The 18,811-nt window shown below is 37.5% G+C and overlaps 1 protein-coding gene across 3 annotated transcripts in view; it reads right to left on the reverse strand.

Annotated features, from left to right (window-relative positions):
• Positions 1 to 18,811, reverse strand: part of tbc1d22a (TBC1 domain family, member 22a) — a 175,712-nt gene that overhangs the window by 141,995 nt on the left and 14,906 nt on the right. For all 3 annotated transcript variants that reach the window (XM_055191480.2, XM_055191478.2, XM_055191479.2), the window contains exon 5: positions 8,065 to 8,135. In XM_055191480.2, the coding sequence (XP_055047455.2) occupies positions 8,065 to 8,135 (71 nt within the window). The remainder of the gene's footprint in view (positions 1 to 8,064; positions 8,136 to 18,811) is intronic.

Raw genomic sequence — 18,811 nt, forward strand, 5'->3', positions numbered from 1 at the left:
AAAGAGTGTTTTGGTGGCATGTAAGTACATTTTTTTAAGTAAATGTCATCTTAATCAGTGTCTTGTTTACTAAAACAAAACATTTTGAAATATGTCTGCAGCTCTTAGCAACTTTTTTGGTAGGTTTGAAAATATTTTCACCCAGTGAGGTTAATTGTAACGCTGTGTTACAACTAACCCCTCAGCACTTACGATATGAAACACGCTAACGTTAGCGTAATTCTTGCCGTTGTTTAAAATAGGCTACACACCAATGATTGCTGGCTGCCAAAAAAAAAGTGCCTGTCTGATCAAAAATTGTGTGTCAAAATGTATTTTTGTTCATATCTTTAATATTGATTGAATAAGGTCACGTCAAAGATTAAAATCAAAATGAAACGTATGGCTTATATCAGACTTTGATGCTCATTATCTCAGAATTTGATTTTGAAACTGTAGTATGATTATTACAGACTGGGTCACATATAAAAAAAATTTTGTCACAATTGTGCTGCAGAAAATAAACAATGAAAATATTTTCATAAAAAAAAAAAAAATCTGTTGTTACTGTTAATGACACCAACAAGAGACAACAACTATGGCCTGGCACTTATTTTCACAGCATGAGGTGAAATAAGCATTAAATGAAGCCACTGTTCTCATTTTGTCGGGAGAGGTAGAGAAAACGTGGCATTGTTAACAGCAGGTGCAGAAGTCCTGAACAACAGGCTGGTAAGAAATGCTCCCCGGCAGCTGGGTAAGGGTGAACACACGGGTAAGGTCTGTGTCCAGCGCTGGCACTGCATCAACACTCTCGCACCTGCTCAGGACGGGATGCCATTACTCAAACACCTCGTATTAGTGCGACAGAAAGCACTATTTAATCATTCGCGCAGCTTTATCCTTTTATTTATTAAAGCCCACCATGTGCTATTTCACCGAGTGTGGGTGGGAGAGAGATGCGTCTTATACTCTCCTAAAAAAATTACCACTGAGAATACGAGACGCTGAGGTAAACACAGTAAGTTGTTTTCTAAGTTGGTTTCTTTTTCTTACACCTACAACTTAAAAGTACAAGCCAATACTTTAGCGTTGTCAAGCCTAAAAAATAATGCAGACGGTAGGGGCTTGTGGATATAATTGTGTCACGGTACTGTCGTGTAGAAATAAGACCTGTAAGGACACCAGCTCACCTCTCTGTCCAGGGCACGGTGCCATCACCTCACCGAATTAAAAAACTTTTACAAGAGTATAGTTGTATCCTTCATAGCGATCAAAGGTACCCTTTCAATTTGACAGGTTTTATTGCGTTTGCACAGGTTCTTCCCAATCCTCTTTACAGGGTTCCCACACCTTAGTTAAAGGCGGAGTCCACGATGTTTGAAAGCCAATGTTGATATTTGAAATCACCTAAACAAACACGCCCCTACCCCAATAGAATCTGGACCTTCTGTTGATAGACCCGTGCCACACATACGCAACCCGGCAAGGATGTCGGTTAGTAGAAACGCTCCTTACTGCTGATTGGCTATAAGTGTGTTTTGGTAGTAGGCCCGTCTCCTTTTCCAAAGCATTTTTCAAACATCGTGGACTCCGCCTTTAACTTCAAATTCAAGAACCTTTCAATGACTTTCCAGGTCCAATACCCTCAAATTCAAGAACTACATGTGGGGAAACATTTCAAGTGAGAGCAAGGTTACATCGTGTTACCTTTTAAGATACATTGTTACACTTCGCTTTCGAGGGAACTCGCGCTGCGTCACTGCGGTGACACTTTGGGGACGCCTCCAGGGGTAAGTGCGTCTGAATGTGTGTATCAAACTCAACCAATGGTGAGGCTTAACGACAAAGAGAGGATGACGCGGGAGCCAGGAAGTATATCGCTATCTGAAATATTGCCAAAGACGGCATTACAGGGACGCAGAAAGAATGGCAAGGGAGATGCAGCGTCTCGTTCCCTTCTCAGGGAACAACAGTTACATACGTAACCCGAGACGTTTTCATGTGTCAAACACAACTAAGGGTGTCACGATTTCGATTTAAAATCAAAATCGATCGAAATTAAGTCACAACCTCGAACTTTGAATTAAAAAATTGGATTGTCGATGCTGCCACGCCCCCATGTCACGTCCGGTCGGCTTGCCAAGCGGGGGAAAATAAACTCTCAGAAGTGCCTTTAAAACATCCATCCAGCGGAACGCGATTTATATTTTAAACACGAGGGATGTATTGCTACAACTCCTTGAAATGCATATCATAAACAGGATTACTACTAGGGATCTGCCTTCGGACAGAGCGCAGCTCTCTGCACGTGCACGAGAGAGCCGCCAAGATGCAGCGGGTTATATTTTAAACAAAAGGTATAGTTTGCCTCAGCTCGCATGAAACGCATAAAACTGAACAAATACGTAAGGATTATTACTTTAGTTTATGTTTAGACTTTGGACAGATGCGAGATGCGCATGCACGTGAGACAGAGCGCAGCTGCTTTTGACGCACCGGTTTCAGTTCAGATAATAGGAGTCCAAGACGCGTGTAAGAAGGAATTCTCTCTCTACAAGCTCTCTCGCGTAAAGTAAAGCCCACAAACCCCCATGCGAGGAAAAGCACGCAATGTGCATGTTAATGTGAAACTATAATAATAATAATAATAATAATAATAATAATAATAATAATAAAGGCATATCATTTTTTGTCTTAAAAAAATGCATTTAAAAATCGAGAATCGAATTGAATCGTGACATCAGAATCGAAAATGTAATCGAATCGAGGATTTGGAGAATCGTGACACCCTTAAACACAACTATGCAAAAAAAGCATTAGATATAAGCATTTAAAGTGAACAGTTTAGCACGTGTGCTTAAAAAGTCTAGAATTATTATCCTACACTACACAGGGAATAATATGGATTTTTTTTCAGAAAACTTCTTGCATTAAATATATTTAAGCACTTTTAATGACCTATCTCTATGTATGTAGATTTTCAAAAACTTCCAAGGGCCTTACATTTTTTCCCCCATATTCACAAACTTTCCAGGATTTCAAGGACCTGTGGGAACCCTGTCTTTACTAATATTTTCTGACTCGCTGGCTCAAAATGGTAAGGCAATATTGTCCCCAATGTTTACAATACACCAAAGCACATGCAATTACCCATAATGGAAAGGGATGTGATGTTTGCGGACAATGTGCGGTAGGTGGTTAGCGAATCGCACACCGCAAGCTAACCACTCTGAGCATATTGCTTATTTAAAAGGAAGAGGCTTAAACTGATTTTTTTTACAAAGCATGAACATGCTACAGTGCACTTTATTAACACAATCAAACCTTGCGATTTGACATGAGAAGTGCGGCGACACAATGGATCTGTACACATCAAAAGCACTCAAGGGAATTGACGGTGATGATCTTGCGACACTATATTCTGTAATACGTTCTATAGCACCAAACATGCTTCTTTTAAGCTTTTTCTGCTTACTACTTTTCTCCTACTTAAGATGTAATGCGGCACAAATCACAAGCAATAATACAACATATGCTTACTGAAAATAGAGATCAGGAATCAATTCAGCAACAAAGCAAATTAAATCTTTATTTTCTAGTAGCCGGCTGACAAAACACGAATGATTTCTTAGTAAAGCGTTGGGCGTGTGCGACTGGCAGTTTGAGACATCAGCAGGATGCACAGAATTGATCATGCATTAAAACGCCCGTTCAAACAGTGACGCCATCCTCCGCCAGTCATTACTCTTGTTAAAAGATGAGTTCCAGCTGTTCACAGTTGCTCAAACACAAATACACACACATAGCAATGAACTTGCACGCCACACACCTGAGCAGCAGCTCAATAGTGTAGATCGATGGGGTTTGATTGAATAGGGCTGCCGTCCAGTCAAGATGACGGATGAGCTAGCCATAGGCAAATGAAGGTCAGATGGATGAATCTGATGTTTCTATGTATCTAAGACCACATATTTGCCTAAATGGGGTTCGGGTTATGAAAACACCATCTTTTGCGCCATCCTGGTTCAGGATGACACTTCATCTATCACTGTGGCATGAGGGCAGATCCCTGCCCATCTGTGTCGGAGGATACAACCACACAAGCCAACCCACCGAACTGCCAAGTACAATGGTCAATTACACAGTTGTGTTATACAGTAAACATATTTCACAGCCCCACCCCAAATGCTGTTATTTTTTACTATGGATTACAAAATATTTCAGACAGATTTACAAACAGTGCTATTTTTTCCTCTGACATGTGAGTCTAGGTTGCGCTAGCATCAAAAATTTTGAATACATACATAAGTATTAATAAACTACGAGTCCCAGCACTTTTATTTAATCTTACAACAGGCTAGATGTGAGATTCAGTTAAAGGGAATTTGCAGTTTCTTCATCAAACATGGCTATTTTATTGGTGTTATTTCTCATAGCTGAATAGTATCTTGTAGGGCTGGGTATCGATTCAGATGTTCCAGATCGATTCGATTTCGATTCACAAGCTATCAAATCGATTCGATTTCAATTCTAGACTCAATTTACGATTCTGGTTCTCGGGGCGGTTTTTATTCACGATTCTTGATTTAACTCAATGAATATAGATTTAATACAAATACTATATAAATAAAAAAAGAACAGTGAACAGCAGTTTACAAGTGGGTAATTAATAAAGGAAATTAAAAGCCGCAACACTATCGTTGTCGTCTTGCTTGCGAAATCAAAAATGCTTACCTACCTCTGACTTTTTATGTGAAGGTGGCATCAACGTTGATGAAGCACCTGAAACCGCCATTTTAAGCACTGAATGAATGAATGACAGGCTCGCCTCTCGCCCCTTGGTAACATCGCGCAAGGCAAAAAAGAGTGTGACATCTAGTGAAGAAGACTATGTTTGCGGAAATAAATATAAAAGAAAAAAATCGATTCTGCTCTTTGAGAATCGATTTTGAATCAACCACGTTAAAAAAAAAACGATAAATTTTTTTGCCCAACCCTAGTATCTTGTCCCCATGGACGGTTATTGAATAGCACGAGCTATGCTGCGGGTATTCTTTTCCACTTTTGTTTCATAGAAAAATAGCAGGTTTGAAAAAACTAGGGATGCACCGAATATTCGCCAGCGAGAATTTTCCGCCGAAAATGGTCCAAAAGAACATTTTCGGATTTCGGCCGAAAGACTTTTATCACCGAAATAATATGGCAGAAATGTTGTGATGACGCAAACAGAAACCGCGACATGCACGTGCTTGTCTGAAGCAACATCTGCGGTGTGGATGTATTTAACCACAAAAAGGTGCTAAAATGAGCAGCTTTCTGTACGCACAGAGGCACATGCGGTTGAATGTGTCAGACGTGATCTATCAGAACTCTTGATGTGTAAACTTTAGAGAGAGTTGCGCTAATGTGTCTCAAACTGTAGTCCATTAAAGCAACACCAAAGAGTTTTTTTATCTTAAAATAACGTTTCCAAAAAAGCTTTGCAGCCCTCTATCGGCCAAAACCGCACTAAAGACGTTTCCAACCGTCGGGTAGTGGCCCTGTAATTCGAGTGAAAACTACAAAAACTTGCTTTACGGCAGACCTACAATCCAATCAGAGCCAGCTATGCTGCAGTATTTACGACAGTGGTGATGAACAATAACGCTTCTAACCTGTAGGGGGAGCAAAGAGCAAAAACTCTTTAGTGTTGCTTTAAAATACATTCGGCGAATAAAGCAATGAAAAACAACGTAAAGTTTTTATGTGGAGCGACTGTTTATGCTGCGCTGTTTGGGATTCACCCTCAGTTTCTGTGTGCGCGCGATTAAGTGCCCTCAGTAGTGCATATACGAGAGACGCATTTCAAAAAGCAACATAAAATCTTTCTGTTGTTGACAGGGCACATACAAACAAACTGATCTCTACAGTATTCTTTTCTAATAAAAACATTTGTTTATGTTTTAAGTGTATGTGTAGATTACAGTCAGAAACCAGTCTGTGCCTATTTGGTCCTAAAGAGACAGTAACCTCAATTAACCTACTTAAGTCTGTGTCATTAATTTTAATCAAACAACCAAAGACAAAGAGAAAATCACTTCTGTAACTCTAAAAATAATAATAATTATATTTAATTCATACAATAAACACAGTGTTATGACTCATTTAATTCGATTTCTGTCCTTAATGCTGATTTCAGACCTTACCTAATGTGCAACTTTGTTCTTTCTATGAATGTTTGCAATTTCTTTATTTGTTATAAAATTTTACCACCCCCTTTTTGCTGATCTGAAAAATAATCCGATCTGTGCCTCAAAACTGTAATGTAATCCAAACCGTGAGTTTTGTGAACCGTCACACCCCTAGTAAAGTTAGTACACAGTGATAGCCATAAATGCATTTGTACTAATAATTGGCATAATAATTTATTTTTGTGTTTCGGTTTTCGGACTTGGTTTCCTCTTTTTTGGCCATGAATTTTAATTTCGGTGCATCCCTAGAAAATACATCATATTGAGTAATTAATGAAAATGTTGTAATATAAGCGCAAATAATTTCTCTATTCAGGTAATAGTTTTTAAAACATTGGGTGTCGTTCACTACTAATTGCGTACGTTTTCGTATTTATACGCACACTTGAACTTCTCACGAAAACTTTCCGCCTAATTCACAACACGTGCATACGTACATGAATTAGTTCTTATACTTGTTCGTATGTTAGTGAATATTTGGAGTGTTCTACATTAACGGCCGTGTGCACGAGGTTGGTCATTTGCATAAAACACGCCCAACCAGCTCCACATAAGGATTTTTAGAGCGCAGCGCTGGTCCACAGAAAATTTTAAAGCAGTTTGTCATAGAAGCAAAAGAGATCGAAAAGAAATTCATGATCATATTTATTACAGAGTTCAGTTTTGCTATTTTTATTTGTTTTATAAAATATATAATATATAATCATTATAATCATGTAAATTTTATATATCAACATTATTATAAACATTATAATTATAGTCTAGTATTTGATTATAGCGTACGTGATTATTGTGTACAAGTGATTTTAGGTTTTCTTGAATTTTTGCATACATTTACAATAATTTTTGATACGAGTGTTTTGGTTGGATCACGATTTGTCCGCGAAAACATCTGAACGCACATCCCACGCACAAATGTGTGCGTACGCATGCTTAGTGAATGAGACCCAATGGCACTAATCCTTAGTTCTTAGGTACCCAATAAGAAAAGTGTTCCCGGAAATATCTTAGTAGTTCGTATAGTCTCATATGTTGACACCAATTTCAGTGACCAAAACATGAACACAATAAAATATTTGCGTGGGACAATCAAGTTTAAGAGCAGTATAAAAATGATTTTTTCTATTTTTTTATTAAGTGTTAACAGAGCTGATAGGATTTGCTGATATAACTTAAAAGATTTTACAAAATCAGTGAGTTAATTTACCATTGTGTCCCAAGTATACAATGTACAAATATGTGTATATTGATTTTAACATTTTGTGCACATGGTTTAATCTTTGTACAGCCCTATTCATTTGAAGATTTTTTAGCAATGTGACTGTAAAAATATTTATAGAGTTCATTCAGCATGCCCTTCACGGTGTCTTATGACTATTAAACAGTCATTAAGTGTACATGTGCACTTTTATTGCGTTGAATTATGGCATTGAAGCAATAACTTTGACAGCACTAATATTATTATATTTCATATAATTAATTATTTATGCCATTCTGAGGCCATTTAAAGACTTTTATCTTTAGAGAGAATCATTTCTGCAGAAGCAACTCAGCTTAAATATGCATTAATACGAATCATTAAAAATAATTATGAAAAAGCATACTCTAAAGACACTACACCTCTAGAGCTTCTATTCACAGAGACTGCAATGGTTCAATATTATCCATTACTCCGCTGGACCTCTGAGCTTCTAGGCAGTTTAAGTCATTAGTGGGAAGCCTAATTACTTATGTGTATTTATCTAGAATGTATTATGTATTCTTTAATTCATCTTTTACTGGATGTGCGCTGTAGTGTTTTAATGAGCTGGACGTCTGAAACAGAAATGGGGGCTGGGATTGTTCTACTTACTGAGAGCAGCTTCCACGTGATGGGGCGCACCTGCCGTGGAATTCCAGACCAGCTCAACTTCCGAAGTTCCTCTGAAGAAAGAAATCATTTTCAGTACATGGGGAATACTTAACTCTATTTAAAATCATGCAGAATATTTAAATTAATATCTGTTTTACGGGCCAAGCACAGAAACATTTATAAAAGGGAAAATTATTACAAATACTAAACAGAGACTGGTTATGGTTAAATAAACGCACCATATGATGACATCATAAAATTCCCTTATATATATCATTAATGTTTTGCACATCTTCACAGAGAAGCACACAGGATTCAGGGTTTTAAAGATTTAGGTTATCCGCAAGATATCACACCAGCAAAGCCTCTGTGATCTATTTGAATTGTAACTTACTAATTTCCTACTTTAGAATGGTCTGGAAGAAGTCATATATCAAACAGTTATACAGCCCAAATAATCTAGACAGTACTGACAAAGAAAAGAGAAAATATAGCACCAATATAAAACAGAACTTTGTGTCATTTTTAAAGCTTTACATTTATATTGAATAATCTAGGGAATAGTTGTCACTGTGGTTTCCCATAAAAGTTTATTTAGGAGTAGCTACATTGACACAGTAATAAGTAACCATTATAACTTATGATTAAAGTTTTACTATTACAAATGCTGCAGTAAACTGAAAAACAACTGTAAATTTTCATTAGGGACACTACAAAGTAAAAGGACTGTTGACAGTCAAAGTGACAGAAAATGGATATTTGTAGCCCAGTTTCTACCCAAAACACAGGAAAAGTCAACATGAACCTAAAGTGCTAATGGAGAAGATTGTTAATCAAATTCTCTGGGCTTTAAAACAGGCAGCAAAGTAATCAAAAATAAATTTAAATAGGAACACATTAGACAAAATGTTCTATAAATACAAAAAGGAATTGTTCAAACCATTTAAAATTTTATGAAAACGAATCTTTCTGAAATCAGCACTTAATACTTCCTGCAATGTTTCTTTGAAGATTGAAGTGTATAAAAATACAAATACAATGTGGTAATGTTAACATGCACTACCTACTCACAAATCAATCATTATTACTGAAGGTCATTTATCTGAAAGCCTCACATAATGCTATTAGCCATATTTTTGATGCGCTCTCCCATAATTATCTCTATGTCAATTTATTCTTTGCTCTAGAGCCGGTGCCGCCCTGCAGAGTTTAGCTTCAACTTTAATCAAACACACCTGAGCAAGCTAATCAATGTCTTCCCGATCACTAGAAAATCACAGGAAGGTGTTTTTTATCAGGGTTGATGCTAAACTGTGCAGGGCACCGGCTCTCCGGGTTAGGATTTGAGGAACTCTGCTCTAGAGGGACAATCAAGACCTTTTTACTCTAAAGACTGGCGCACACTATAGGATTTTTTAAAATCCTGGCCGATTAGAAAATCTGGTTGCAGCATACACCAGGAGAATCGTATCTTAAACACGCTCGCACTACAAAATGTGAAAATCATGGTGCATCACACACTACAGTATATTATTAACTCTTTGCCTGCCATTGACGAGTTATCTCATCAATTGAGAGAAAACATTTCCCTGCCAATGACGCTTTCCTGTTGAGTTTTTACGGTAATCTATAATTCCGCTATTACCCAAAAGATTGCGCTCTTACCCAGTTTGTAAAAAACTGAAGCATCATTGTAAAGTCCGTGTATGTTTTGATCATCGTTCTGAATCTGATCTCTAACAAAAGCCCTTTACAAAAATGCTATTATTTCAGCTTTTTGCTTAAAAAAAGACTGGCAGGGAATGAGTTAAAGGGATAGTTCACCCAAAAATGAAAATAGTGTCATTAATGACTCACCCTCATGTCATTCCAAACTCGTAAGACCTCCGTTCATCTTCAGAACACAGTTTAAGATGTTTTATATTTAGTCTGAGAGCTTTCTGACCCTCCATTGAAAATCTGGTAACGATATACTGCCTATGTCTAGAAAGGTAATAAAAACATCATCAAAGTAGTCCATGTGACATCAGTGGGTCAGTTAGAATGTGTTGAAGCATCGAAAATACATTTTGGTCCAAAAAAAAAAAATTACGACTTTATTCAGCATTTTCTTCTCTTTTGCATCTGTTGTGAAGCGCATGTGCGAGACTAAAGTCAAATGACTGCAGTGACGCGGATGATGTATGACGCGGCTGACGTGTTATCTGGTGCGCCCCAGTTGTTTTTTTTTTTTTTTGTTTAGTGTTGTTTGTGCGCCCGGGCTTCGTTTACAGTCTGAAGGAGACGCATGCTGTAAGTTTGGAAAAAAAAATTTGCAAACATGTTTGAGGATAACACGTCATCCGAGTCACTGCAGTCACATGACTTTAGTCTTGTGATTGCGCTTGACAACAGACGTGGAAGAGAAGCCAATGCTGAATAAAGTCGTAATTTTTTTATTTTTTGACCAAAATGTATTTTCAACACATTCTAACTGACCCACTGATGTCACATGGACTACTTTGATGATGTTTTTATTACCTTTCTAGACATGGGCAGTATATTTTTACTAGATTATCAATGGAGGGTCAGAAAGCTCTCAGACTAAATATAAAACATCTTAAGAGTGTTACGAAGAAAAACGGAGGTCTTACAAAGTTGGAACGACATGAGGGTGAGTCATTAATGACATTATTTTCATTTTTGGGTGAACTATCCATTTAAGTTTATCGTGCCAAAGTGAGCGCTTCCATCACCTTATGGAGAAGAGTACATAACCGAAAAGATATTGTGACACATTTATTATTATTTTTTATGTTTACATTCGCTTGCTAGTGCACTAGCAGCTTTCTACACTCACCTGATGTGTTAAAAGGCGAGGCGATTTCTCCTAAGTTTTTTTTTTTTTGAGCCAACGATCAAGATACGTTTTCACAGAAGCGTTACTCAGGAAGTCATGTTGTTTCCACACTTCCAACAAGAATTTTCACCATTTACCGGACCCATACAGCAGCTTGTTTCGCGGTTGCTATTTCAATAGATCTTCATTTACCTTCCTCTCTCATTGGCTATTGTGAAAAATTTTAAATCCTAAATATCGATGCTTAATATGATCAGGCGGCCACGATTTGCTTGTGAAACATCAGGATATTTAAGATTTGATCTGTAAATGTCACTCATTACATGAAAAAGGTCCAGAACCCGACTTTTTTCTCAAATACTCAGGAGGGGGGGAATCATGGTAAATTTGTACTAGTGTGAGCTAGGCTAAAGATCCAAAAACAGAATAATTCTAGCATCTTCATAATTATGTCACAACCACAAGGTAATTAACATGAACACCTAGTCCCCACTACACTCACCCATATGAACAAACATTGTGAACCACTCTGCTAGGCAAAGGTTAGCCAATCAGAACTGGGGTAACTTACATGAAGAAGTTCTAAAAATACAAAACAAATACATCCTGCTTGAATTTAAAGGTCAGAGAAGATGCTTGAAGCAAGAAGATTTGACTAAAGCATAAGATCTTGCCGAATGACCAACCAGTTTTTCATGTGAGGGAGCAGAGTTATCTGAAATATAATCACAGTGTACGGCAATAACAGTCTCTGCAAATGGCTTGGAAAACTTTAAAATTTCTGTCCAGTAGGGCTGCAGCTATCGATTCTTTTTGTAATTGATTAATCTAGCACTGAATCGATCGACTAATCGAATAAAAATTTTGTGTGTGTTTTTAAACAACCAAAACAAATAATGCAAAACGAAAATGACGTGGCTGTAAAATGTTCAAGCATTTTGTTTTTATTTCCAAAAAAAAAACAGAGGTATTGACATTTGGCTCCAAAAAATAAGCCTATTTATTTAAATGTTTACCCATTTAGTGTTTATAAGTGCCAGTGCCAACAATTAAGCACTTTAATTTATTAACATGCACAACAGGTTTCATGCTGTAATCCAGCCCTGACATCAATGTAAATATCTGGTTTATGTACATTTCTACACCTGCAGCATTTACCATTAGGCTACTAACATATAATATATCATTTCTGGGGTGAGCCTATTTGCTATGGTAACAACCTGTGAGTGCGAGCACGTGCACCTGTGTTTGTGTGTGCACGCGTGCTGTGCTTGAGGAAGAGTGACACCCCAGTCAGACGTTCAGTTGCTTCATTGCATTTTGGTACTGCAGAAATACATACATTCATTTTCAATAGAACGCTGCATTTGGTTTGCATCACTTGCATTGCGGTGCATTTTAGGTTAAAAATCCGTTCGAAAAATCACAACATCACGTCCCGCTGTATACAGTGAATGCATGCTGAAATTATTGTTGCGTGGCTACATAAAAGTTTAAGCATATGTGATGCATTGCGCGATCGGCTGACTCGCGTGAGAGAGACGAGGGTGCATGCGTGTGTGTGAAGGGGTTCTTTTTTAAGCTATAATCTCTTGCAATTGAACGTGAATACGTTTACTACTTAAAAATATCAAAGCTAAACATCATATCTAGTCAAACAGCATAACGACATCGCTACAAATACAGTATGGGATTAAAATCCGCGAACATCAATAGGCTACGTTACCTTGTTTCATGTAATGATCCCAAACTTTAGACATTCTCTCTCTGCCGTTTATGGACATATTTACTCTCCGCCATCGCGCCAACTAAATTCAAAATGTATTACGCTACTATGTTGCTTCCTGAACATTGAACATCGATCCGTGCGAATCAGATCTCGGCGCGTGTAGTGCGCGTCATAGGAATTTAACGAGGCTTCGAGGCAGAATTTTTGCCTCGAGGAATTTTTTGAATCGAGTTAATCGAGTAACTCGATGAACTGTTCAGCCCTACTGTCCAGTAATTTACACACACACACACACACACACACACACACACACACACACACACACACACACACACACACACACACACACACACACACACACACACACACACACACACACACACACACACACACTTACTGAATATTAAACCAAAGATTAAAGTTCATAGTTTTAACATCCCACCAAATGGCTTTAACAGACGTGAAGCCCAAGAAACCACAATTAAATCCCAGAGAACTGGAAAATTACAGTCCTATTTCAAATCTGCCATTTATGATACAAATATTAGAAAAAGTTGTGCTCTTTTTCCAAAAAACCTGCACAGCAGTCAGCTCTGATAACAGATTACAAATGCAGAAACATGCATTTTCTCAAAAGATCTACAGTATAAGCATTGTCAAAAGTGCTAAAACAGTGCTTATTTTAGCACTCAGTGAATCAACCAAATACCTGGTCAACTTAATTTGGTTTTGCTGGTGCTTTTTTGTTATCTATGGGTAAATTATACTTCTTTATGACTTAGAAACACAGGATCTCATTTTTAAAAGGCGCTCATGCGGAAATACATGCAACTCCAAATTCTTCAATTAGGTTATATATCATCATTAAGCATACCATCCACAGTCTAATGAATGCATGTCACTTTTGTAATGCTAGCGTGGCTAAAGCATTACTACAGAGGGCACGCGAGTCCGTTCTCTCCGGTCAGGGACAAGCGCTAGTGTGGTATATAAGGAAGGCACGTTGTCCTGACACATTGAAGGCACGCTTTAATGTGCATGCTGCTTCGTGGAGGAACTTTATAGGGAAAGCGCTCAATTCATTAAGCATGGAGCCACTCAAGGGTGTCTCCCCGGCTCGCACCTTTGAACTCTCATTTGCGCTGTCAGCTGCAGAACTTAGTCGATGAATCTTGTGCCCTGGCACTTAATTAAACTATCTGTTATATTTCCTCCACGTGGCATTAATCTCACGATGGGGAAGAGTTGGACGTTCACTATTTCATGCTCTCATTGTCGCTGTCTCCATCCCTATGGAGACAGTGACCTCAAAGAGGTGGTGATCGTCTGGACAGCATACCTGAAAAGCATCTGTGGCTTCCAGCCAGGTGAATGTCTCAAAATATGTCATGAACCTTTCTGGGTCATATTTCATCCCACAATTAAAAAGACATATGGCATAATGATATTTTATTCGTAATGACAATTATTTCTCTCCAAATATTAATCCATTTCATTTTTACAACTTAAATACCAAAATATTGTATTTAAATAAAAGTATTTTTATGGCATCAGGTGATAACTTTTATTTCCTTTAAACATTGAAAAACAGTGTAATACAGTAAGGAACATTACTGTATTGCATGAATAAAAATCATATGGAAAAAACATCTGGCTTATTACACTGCAGTAATAAATATTTAAGTGTAAAAAGTATTTTACCATCATATTAAAAAAAAATCTTAATAGCCCTAAAAATAGGCAATTTATTCCTTTCATTTTGGGGTAAAATGTGACCCGGGTATGTTTTCATGCAACTTCACCAACTACTGTAGCTGTAGCAGATGTAGGTTTGTGTGTTTGTAGTCAATTGGTAGTATTCAGTGTCAAAAATAAAAACGCAGCTAGAGTTTTATTTGGATTTTTTACTGTAATTGTTTATTTGTGTGCCAATACCATTTAGCAAACATTCTTTGTTAACTCTATGAAAAAGAAAAAGGCAAAGGAAGCAATATTCTCAAAACATTCCCTTCAAGTTTGATATATATGTTTTTCTTGTTACTGGAATTTAAGTCTCATAAGCTCATTTTGTAATCATATTCAACATCAATAAGAATCTATGCCTGCATTACATCCCTCCATCTCTTGCATAATGATGCATTCATTCTGAAAATGATGTGGCTGAGAGCAAACAAACGTTTTCACAATAGATCTGTAAATTACACTGAACGTTTTCAAGCAAAGCATCCCATTTCTCTGAACACATGTTATTAGCGCAAATCTATTCTTTCTTAAAGGGAAACTCCACTCTATTTGAAAATATCCAGCTCCCATTGAATTAAACATTAAGCGATCTCCGGGTCTGGCGCTAGCCCTTTTAGCATAGCTTAGCACAATCCATTGAATCTGATTAGACCATTAGCATCGCGCTAAAAAATAAATCAAAGAGTTTCGATATTATTCCTATTTAAAACTTGACTCTTCTGTAGTTTCAATGATATCACGCAATGCCTAAAAATCGCCCCGCTACCGTTTTCCCAGACTATAAGTCACGTTTTTGTTATTTTGGCTGGTTCTGTGTCTTATTCTTAGGAGCGCCTTATAAGTCTGTATGAATTAATTTTGACATTTATGAGGCAAGAGAGACCATTACCGTCTACAGCCGCGAGAGTCAGTTATATGCTGCTCCAGTATTTATGCAATTCACTGGATTCAGTGATGTTGAACGATGAGTCCGCGAACTTTTTTCTTCGGTGGCTTGTTCGGTTAATTTAGCCTATTCAACCTTTCAGGTACAACCGGAATTCCGGAAAAGTTGGGAAGTTTTTTAAATTTGAATAAAATGAAAACTAAAGGAATTTCAAATCACATGAGCCAATATTTTATTCACAATAGAACATAGATAACATAGCAAATGTTTAAACTGAGAAATTTTACACTTTTATCCACTTAATTAGCTCATTTAAAATTTAATGCCTGCTACAGGTCTCAAAAAAGTTGGCACAGGGGCAACAAATGGCTAAAAAGCAAGCAGTTTTGAAAAGATTCAGCTGGGAGAACATCAAGTTAATTGATATTAAGTCTGTAACATGTTTAGCTATAAAAGGTATGTCTTAGAGAAGCAGAGTCTCTCAGAAGTAAAGATGGGCAGAGGCTCTTCAATCTGTGAAAGACTGCGTAAAAAGATTGTGGAATATGTTCCTCAACGTCAAATTGCAAAAGCTTTGCAAATCTCATCATCTACAGTGCATAACATCATCAAAAGATTCAGAGAAACTGGAGAAATCTCTGTGCGTAAGGGACAAGGCCGGAGACCTTTATTGGATGCTCGTGGTTTTCGGGCCCTCAGACGACACTGCATCACTCATCAGCATGATTGTATCAATGACATTACTAAATGGGCCCAGGAATACTTCCAGAAACCACTGTGGATAAACACAATCCGCTGTACCATCAGCAGATGCCAACTAAAGCTCTATCATGCAAAAAGGAAGCCATATGTGAACATGGTCCAGAAGCGCCGTCGTGTCCTGTGGGCCAAGGCTCATTTAAAATTGACTATTTCAAAGTGGAATAGTGTTCTATGGTCAGACGAGTCCAAATTTGACATTCTTGTTGGAAATCATGGACACTGTGTCCTCCGGGCTAAATAGGAGGGAGACCTTCCAGCATGTTATTAGCGTTAAGTTCAAAAGCCAGCATCTCTGATGGTATGGGGGTGCATAAGTGCATACAGTATGGGCAGCTTGCATGTTTTGGAAGGCTGAAAGGTATATAAAGGTTTTAGAGCAACATATGCTGCCCTCCAAACAACGTCTATTTCAGGGAAGGCCTTGTATATTTCAGCAGGACAATGCAAAACCACATACTGCAGCTATTACAACAGCATGGCTTCGTCCTAGAAGAGTCCGGGTGCTGAACTGGCCTGCCTGCTTTCACCTATAGAGAACATTTGGCGCATCATTAAACAAAAAATACGTCAAAGACGACCACAAACTCTTCAGCAGCTGGAAATCTATATAAGGCAAGAATGGGACCAAATTCCAACACCAAAACTCCAGCAACTCATAGCCTTAATGCCCAGACGTCTTCAAACTGTTTTGAAAAGAAAAGGAGAGGCTACACCATGGTAAACATGCCCTGTCCCAACTATTTTGAGACCTGTAGCAGAAATCAAATTTGACATTAGCTCATTTTGTGCATACAATTGTAAAAATTTCTCAGTTTAAACATTTGCTATGTTTTCTATGTTCTATTGTGAATAAAATATTGGCTCATGTGATTTGAAAGTCTTTTAGTTATCATTTTATTGGAGTTTAAAAAACGTCCCAACTTTTCTGGAATTCGGGTTGTAAGTTCTGTATGCTATTGTTTATCGTGTAAATATCTGATAATGTTACGATTACGTACGAACATCTATTCAGCCTGCTGTTCTGTCTGCTATTGTTTAGTTGAATAACTTGCCTCTCAAGATGAAATGTGTGTTCTTCGGCACGGATTTTGTGAAATAATTTTATAAATAAATGCCACGTATAGTCCACTGCGACTTATATATATTATTTCATCTGACTGACGCATTTTTGGAATACACTGCAGGATTTTTGCCCTCCTATAAGATCATCAGCTTATCACACTGTGCGACATGGATCGTTTAAACTTGGGTATGACAGGCATGAAGACTGTACGATGATGACACGGAAGCTTCGGCGGCTGCGTCACACGTTAGCGCCGCGTCACCAGCATGCGCTCGTGGTAAACAAATACCAGTATGTAGATCGTAGCAGCAAACACACTGTGCGTTGATCATGCTGAATTTCTGACACTGTCAGAAAACTATTGTAGGCTATCTTTGGATGTAAGACCGGGAAAACGGCCATCTTTGAACCTCTCTCACTGTACGACATAGGACCACCGATAAAGAGCCACAATCACAGAAATCACGACGATTGTTTCACGATGGCAATCTTTTGTCTGGGACAGCCAAAAATCGTGCAGTGTATCCCGGGCTTAAGGGGACTACTTTCAGGCACTATGTAATATTAGTGCACCTGCTGCAGCCATGATACGACAGCAAAGTCCTTGATTATTACGCCAGAATGAGAGTATAGTTCCTAGCCATATCGGCCTAGAAAATCACAACTTTTAATTTTTCGTAGGTCTTAGTACACGATGTAACTACAGAAGAGTCAAGTTTTACACAGGTGAAAAAGTAGTACACTTCTAGTGTACTTAAAGTGCTTAGTTTTCGCACACTAATTTTGTACTTAATATACTAAAAATTCATATTTAATACTTCTTAAGATGTTTTTAAGATGATCTAAATGTACTTCTCTTGAGACACCATGAATATGAACTAAAATGCACATTTAACATACTATCTCTGTATTACAAAATGTATTTTGTTAACACTTGTATTAAACTTGAACTCAACTTTCACACAAAGATGGGTTCAAGTGTACTACAAGTGGTACCTAAATACATTTTTTAAATACATTTTTAGCACATTTTAGTTCATATTCATGGTGTCCCAAAATAGCACAGTAAAGCACACCCAGATGTTCCCAAGAACATCCGAAGAAGTACCAAAGATGAACCTTTAGTATATTAAGTACAAAATTAGTGTGCGAAAATAAAGCACTTTAAGTACACTATGGAAGTGTACTACTTTTCACCTGGGTAAATAGGAAAAATATCAAAACTCTTTGGATATTTTTGAGAGCGATGCTAATGGTCTAATCAGATTCAATGGATTGTGCTAAGCTATGCTAAAAGTGCTAGCGCCAGACCCGGAGATCGGCTAAATGGATTCCAAAATGGTAAAAAACCGATGGGAGCTGGAAAATGAGGCTATTTTCAAAAAAAGCGGAGTGTCCCTTTAATCCAGCACTCATCAACGATAAGAAAGAAATGCATTAAAGCAATGGCTTAATCATAATAAAGATTTTGTTTCATTCATTCACTGCTGTTTATCAATTTTCTTTCTTTTGAGAAACACAAAAAAAACCTTAAGGAAGTGTTTTGCAGAACATTAAGGCAGCTTTTTTTCATAAGATTAAAGTGAATAGGGACTGGAGATATTTTTTTTTAGAAACAGACTCAAATTTTGCTTTGAAATAAAAATGAATTCTGATTAAAACGGCACACTTTTTATTACAAAAGCTGCCTTGACTATATTTATTGTCATTTTATCAAACTTATTT

The sequence above is a fragment of the Misgurnus anguillicaudatus genome, chromosome 1 (assembly GCF_027580225.2).
Source record: "Misgurnus anguillicaudatus chromosome 1, ASM2758022v2, whole genome shotgun sequence".
NCBI classification, from domain to species: Eukaryota; Metazoa; Chordata; class Actinopteri; order Cypriniformes; family Cobitidae; genus Misgurnus; species Misgurnus anguillicaudatus.